This window comes from Amblyomma maculatum, chromosome 3, assembly GCF_055883805.1.
Source record: "Amblyomma maculatum isolate TAMU_Amacu chromosome 3, ASM5588380v1, whole genome shotgun sequence".
Lineage (NCBI taxonomy): Eukaryota > Metazoa > Arthropoda > Arachnida > Ixodida > Ixodidae > Amblyomma > Amblyomma maculatum.
This window is the reverse complement of record NC_139346.1, coordinates 164,448,041-164,455,050: the sequence shown is the minus strand read 5'-3', so window position 1 is coordinate 164,455,050 and position 7,010 is coordinate 164,448,041. Positions and strand designations below refer to the sequence as shown.

The 7,010-nt window shown below is 42.9% G+C and overlaps 1 protein-coding gene across 1 annotated transcript in view; it reads left to right on the top strand.

The window, feature by feature from the left end:
- Window positions 1–213: 213 nt before the first annotated feature.
- The window catches only part of LOC146196714 (sn-1-specific diacylglycerol lipase ABHD11-like), a 24,117-nt gene continuing 17,320 nt past the window's right edge, over window positions 214–7,010 (top strand). Inside the window, exons 1-3 of the mRNA XM_084597062.1 lie at window positions 214–240; window positions 922–991; window positions 6,906–7,010. The exon at window positions 6,906–7,010 is cut by the window's right edge and continues 22 nt beyond it. Of these exons, the coding sequence (XP_084453188.1) occupies window positions 214–240; window positions 922–991; window positions 6,906–7,010 (202 nt within the window). The remainder of the gene's footprint in view (window positions 241–921; window positions 992–6,905) is intronic.

Genomic DNA, 7,010 nt, shown 5'->3' with positions numbered 1-7,010 from the left:
AAGCAACAAACAATGTCTCTAAGTAAGCATATCGAAAAGAGGTGCACTGCTTCTTGCTGACGGAGGTTTGAGCAGTAATTGTCCACGTCCGTTGAAGTCAACACCACAACTTTCTACAAGTTTACCCGAAGCCCTCCACTACGCTGTAGCCTGGCAGCATCATGAGCAAGATTGGGACTTTAAACTCCCCGTTCTGCATCATGCCGTCGACCAATGATAACGACAGTGTGCGAATTTGGGGTGAGCGAACTGGTTTGATCGTCCAAGTCTCGAGTACTTTCAAGGTTCATGCATCAAAACACACAGCGTGGATCGATCAGAAGAGGCTAATGCTTGGGTTGATGTCCAGTGTTCTTAAAGGAACGGAAACAAATTTTTTATGCCAGTTCTTTCTTTGAAATGACACACCAAACACGTGTACCTTGCCTAAGCGCTCAAAACTGACTCATGTCCTGTAAATATTTATTTAAATATTTTTATCCCATATGAATAATGTCATGTGACATTACGGCCACTATTTTTCGATACTATTGCTTCATTTGGATATCGCTGACCTTGCGAAGCGTAATAAAATCTTCATCTCAATGTTAGTCCTGCAACCGCGCCGAATAGTTAAGATTGCGAGAAAATTAAACGGCTGCATTTGCGGCAATACTTATGAGACAGCTATGCAATACGGCAACGGTATGAACGTGCTGATGGAATGGACTAATCGCGGGACGTGTCTTGTTTATCAAGAGGAGTTAAGACTGTCACAGAAAAGCAAAGGCGGTGCGTTTTTGAACGTCAGCAGAAAACTGCAAGCATCCCGAAGGAGAAACTGTGGATATACATACAGATTCTTACAATGCAACGAGGGCTCTTTAGTGCTCGCTGATAGCAAGTCTTTCTGTGCGCACCTTGCTTCATCGTTCGGTATAGCATGCTGCAGCGGTCACATCACATGTGCCAAATTACATCCCAGAGGCAGCATTTGGTGGTGAGGACCGAGGTGAGAACAAGGGTTGAGCCAAATTTTCCGCGCACATTAGTTTAACAAATTTTCGTTTTTTTTTTCTTCTGATTTGCTGCTGTAAATGGTATTCAATGCACCAACGTCCCGGCTTGTATGAATTGAAAGTTTTTCAAACGGCTATTTCGGCTCTAAAGCACCGGATACGCAACGTAAAATGTATGAAGCACCCCGGGGGAAAAACTGCCAATTATTTAAGCGGGGTAATTATTGTTTGAAGGAAAAAGAACAGACGCGAAAAAAAATTTACTGACCTAAAGATTAATTTTTGCTTAAGCGCCACAACATGTAACATGAAGAGCAACGCACCCTCAGGGATAAATGTCTTAAGAATTAGCGTGGTGTGATTACGTACAAAAAACAAAATACGAGGCACACTTAAGCGCCGTCCCTATGAGTATGGGGGGATAGCATAGGCTATCTCTCGACATGCGAAGATTCGCTTTACCTAAGCCTTGTGGCCATGCCTGCGTAGCCTAGGACTCAGGGGCCTAGCTCAGGATACAAAAGCATCGGAAAGTAGATCATTATTCCACCTTCCCGCCACAAATGAGCACCCCAGATTAGTAGTCTCCCAACTTTCCGATTAAATGGAGTCTCGTTAAGTCGCACAGACCATGGAAGAATCGGTGCTCGGCCATTTCAGCTGCAATCTAGCACCTGCCATTGCAATGCCGTTTATTGAATTGTTTGTATGGTTCTACATTTGTTCACTTGTCCATGATTTAAAGTAATTTATTTTCAGCTAGGCGAAGCAGAAAATCTATTACAATGCGTCGTTTACAGTTTTGAAATGCGCCTCATCATCACTACGTCCAGTGCGTAAATGATTTGCATTGTCGAGGAACGTTTGCATAGTCCGTTGTAATATGGCGAAGTAGATTATCAAGCTTTTTAACGAGTTAAGATATGAAATAAGGGTTGAAACTGCACAGAGCAACAGCAACACCTCGTGAAATTATACACGTTTCGTTACCTATCACTTTCAGCATAAATTACCAGTGGTACATGATATTGTGTTACTGAACTGCTAATCTAAACATTGTCTGCCGCTGCCACAACATAAGGTATTGGTGCATTCTCGCATTTTTTTTTCTATCAAGTTTTTGCATTATGTGTAAATTTTTTCTGTATTTTTCCCGTTTATAGTTCTTATCACAAATAATCAAACGTTTTTTTTTTTTTTGTGTGTGTGTGTATTTCTGCAAACGTGTATTCTAAGTTCCTATTGATGGGTGACTGGAGCTCAGTTAAGCAGTAATGAAGCGTTTTTTATTTTCTTCCATGAGCCTTTATAGCTCGCTGCATGGGAAAAGATAAGGATAAAATAACTGCATGGGAAACGATAAGCATTTGATTTAGTATCAAACTCGTGACGTAGCCGTTCTTTGTGCCGCATTCAGGTTGGTACCATACCATATCGCTTCCCATATAGCACCTGTCTTTTAGTCTAGTTGGAGGCTAGTTTGCAATACGGAAATTTGAATTCACTACATATGCACCTCTGACAAATGCAGGTGCCCGTTGAAAAGAGAGGGAAAGTGCACAGCTGGCTTCCCTTTCTCCAAAAAACCGAATTAAACAAAAAATATAAAACTATTCGCGGAATGAAAAGGCGATGCTAGAAGTGGTATTGCCTCTACTTCTAAGGCGAAGCTAGAACGTCCTCGTAATTTTCTCTCTGTATCCTCTACGCGAACACTGGCTGACTAATTAATACGCGAAAGAAATTACGTTTTAAGCTTTCTGTGCCCAAAAATAGCGACCGCTGAGATGGAAGCTGTAGAGCTTTGGTTGACGTTTAGGTTCCAGCAGATACATCGACCACTATAACGCGAAATGTAAAAGTAACTTGAGGCATAAACTGCTGTTCTTTTCTCAATCACTGCTAGTCGACTTTATTCGGAGTAAATTACAGCAGTGAAACAGTGATTGCTTTCTCATTTTAGTACACTAAAGTGGAGACGGAAATCGGCCTGACAGAAAGAGAGGTCGGTTCTTTTGTGGCCGGTGTTTATTTGGGCGAACTTGTGCATGACACACTGAATGGATGCGATAGGACGGCCGGTTCCCCCAGCGGTCGTCAAAGATTAGTATTCAGAAGGGCCCTCATCATCATCGGCAGCGCTGAATTTAAAGAATGCTATCGAGAGGTTTCGTAACAAGGCACCTAAAAAACCTACAGCAATTAGTATTTTAGAATTTGGGCTCTCGATAAACCAGTAGTATTCGCCCCCTAGTTAATTAGCAGGGAAGTGTTATTACTAAATCGCAGATTGCTAAGGTGGTCTCCATGAACCTTTCCCCACAGTTCTTCTCAACCCAACCCTTTGAATGCGTCTTCTAACACACATGCTGAGCAGCATTCGAGAAGCTGTGCCTTCTTGCCTGACTACTTTGATGAATTAGATTTTTCCACTTTCCACGTAGATGAAGACGCTGGCTATGCAGCCCTGTGCACGTTCGCTTGCACCTTGACATAACTATTCACACCCTTTGTGAATCGTGCTTTCCTGGTTACTGTGGTTACATTGAATGAAATGCTAATTCGAAATCGGCGAGCGCTATAAATAGGTTAGCTGAAGATGTTATCAGGGTGATTGGTTTACTTCGTATAGCAATCATGACTGAGCAAGATGACAGCACGCAGTAAAAAGATAAAACGTCCCCAACATAAAGGGTAATTTTTTAGCCTGTTAGAAACTGGCATGTTAAAGAACTACTAGAGATGCTTCTTCCGTGAAGATGGGTTTCATAGCAAGGCGGACATTAAATAGGTGATAGAGCTTGATGATTAGATGAATCATTAACTCACCGTCATTATCATATTCGACAGCCTGACTGCATCGACTGCAAGGCCAAGGCCTCTCACCTATCCATCAAATTAACACGGTCCTGTGCCAGCTGAGCCATTTGATACTCGCGAACTTCCTAACCTCACCCACCCTCCTTTCTGTCGCCCTCTGCCACGCTTGCTTTTCCTTGGGACCCTGTCTGTCACCCACTGAGACCATTGGTTGTCTTGACATCGCATTACGTGGCCTACCATGGTCATTTCTTCTTGACTCTAACTAGAATGTCGTTGACTCGCGCTTGCTCCCTAACCCATTAGGCACGCTTTCTATCCCTTAACATTATAACTTAATTAACCAATATTACCTAATCAACTGTGCATATTTGATTTCAAGGGGCAACATAACATTTCGAAATTGAAGGCCGCCAACAGGTGAGAGCAAAATTTTCAAATTTTCCTGATTGGCAATGTGGTATAGATTATCAAGCGTAACAAATACGCATTTTAAAGCTGGTTTTAGGAGGCTTCCTGGTATTTCACATTTATAAAATGGCCCATGTCGCATATATTGTGCATCAAACACAGATGACGTTTGAGCATTGAAGAAGTTAACGTTGTTTCGGCGACATTACCTTGCGTAGCGAAGTCCCTGCAGAAATATGCAATGCAGAAAAGCCAACTTAGCGAGCTTTGAGTTTTGTATATTTTTTAACAATCGAAATGAGGGGTCGCTCCTTGCTACCAAACCATAATATTGCTATAGGGATCGCTCTGCGAAAAGAAATGCGCAAGTGATCCACGTGCTAGTCAAAAGAAACGACAACTGGCAAAGTGCAACCAAGCGATTTTGAAGCTATATACAACCGCTAGTGTAGCTAACAAGGAATGGCGGGTCAATCCATAAGTAACAAAAAACCCAAAGTCGTCCATGAGCTCAAGAAAACTACGTCAGGACAACAATAAAACTGCGAAAACAAATTTACTTTCTTGGGAAATAAAATTTACAGCCGATAATTGTGCGTGTCGGAAGTTTTTCTTCCTCATCCTTGTCTCTTTAGCACTGCGCTTTCTGCGCTTCTCAAAATGAAGAAACTAGCCCCGCGAGGTTCATAAGCCAGCTTCATAAGTTTCCGATTCTGCAACGTGCGGGGAATGTGAGTACTGTACACCGTGCAGCAAGGATATGAGTGCGCCAGTCCTGCGATAGACGCTTCCTCGTGCTGCGAGGCTGTTGGCCCGTCTGTCCGCTCCAAGGTCATTCTCACCCTGCGCCGAGTTGCAAGACGGGAGATTCACTGAACAGGCTCCGGCAGTGTTGACTTAGGCATGTCAGCGTACGCGTGCTCAGTGGATTGTTCGCCCAATGTCCCGTCTAAACTATGTGACGGACCTGCCTTTCTGTAAGTATAAACCTACAGTCGGCAAGTCATTTATTCAGCCCTTTCTGGGTAGAAATCTACTCTCGAGTGTGCACGGCCAAATTTTTGTTGACACGTTGCATCTGCACTTTATAACAGAACATTTTCATTTCTGTGCATTGCGTAGCTCTGGATAACTACCCAAGCACATAGTCAACTCTATAATGAGTAAAAGCAAGCCATGCCTTTAAAAAGTGCTAGCTCAATGCTTAGCTACATGTTAGCTACATGTTTCTTGCATAGCCGCACAAATTAGAGGGGAGGTCATGCGTTTTGCCCAAGTGAATTTGAAAAAAAAAAAGTTAACAGAGATATAAAGACGAAGACGGCGAAGTAGAATATGTGAAAGAATGTATCCTCTTTAGAAGGCATAGGCCTCAGTACCACACCCTGGTCGATTTCTTCGCGTGAGCAAGGGCCATATCTACAGAGGCCATCAGAAACATCACATCTTTTCTGAACTACATATATTTTTTAACTGTCTTTCCTTCTAACCGAATGTCAGCAAGTATTCAGTTATACTTTCCCCTTGTTCATCCATTGTCTGTACCTCTTTCAAACCTCCATGCACTGATCTTTAGGTCGATTTGTCGATTTCTTGAACTATTTCAGAGTTTTCTGCAATGCATGTTTGAATTGGCGACCACACGTCGAATACACCGTGAGCGTTTCGAGTTTGACGCGTGGTGTCAGCCACAGAAGGTCTGGCATGCGACGAGGCATGCTTTTTACGATCTACAAGATTTACGTCCTTCTCTTGAACCTGGAGTTTAAAACTGCATCCTTTTACGAGGATGTGTACAAGCCTATGTACAAGCCTTATCTTTTTCTACTCCTCAACAGGGTGGGGAATTACTGGGTTATAACGGGCTTGTATTATGCAGCCCGGTGATTTGAGGCATGAACTGTTTTTGTTTTCCCATGCAATTAAGAAAAAACCTTTCTGTTGAGCAAATTCCGCACTTGCTTCCTACAAAAAATTCCAGAGTTCAAATCCACTCTGCCCCGATGTCTTTTTTTTTTTTCCTGTTCTCGGCACAAGATTCCTAGCTTGGTTCGACCCTGTTAAGCCTATCGCACGAAAATCGCAGATCTTCTTGTAAACGTTTTCTCCTTTCCTGCCCCGGCAGTATCGAGCTTTGAATTCTTCTATTCGTAGCTAATCCTCTCATGGGTGTTAGCAACCGCCCCGGCGCACGATAACAGAATCATATAAGGACAAGCAATGAGGATGTTGACGTTGCTGTCTGCAACTATAATCTGACATAATACTGATATAACCAGATATAATCTGACTTTGGCGTCAGCGTTTTGCTGAGCACGTGCAAAGTTTTTCGCCATTTTTTCTCATGTATACAGCGGTATTGCAGTATAGCTATTGTAGACGTATAGTTTCTTATTACGTGCTGCACAGGTGGTGAACGAATAAGAACGGAGCATGGTGAATAGAACGAATAAGAATACCGCGAATGACGCCTGGTTCGCCAGCCTGCTGCACAATTAAAGTAGACATTTACACGCGCATTACACACTGGCGTCCATACAGCCCAAGATTATATACTTACCAGAGTCGCAGAGGGATGACTCCACTGGCACAAGGAAAAGAATCTCGATATGAAGAAAACAATGTGGCTAGCGCATTACCATGTCCTTCTGCTAAGTTGGCGCGTCTCTTTAGCAGGCGATTACACGCTTCACGTGGAAGCTAGTTTGGTTTACATTGTCATCCTGGTCGAACACACTGCCATCTTTCGTCTTGTTTCCTTCCTCTCGTTAATACTGAAGC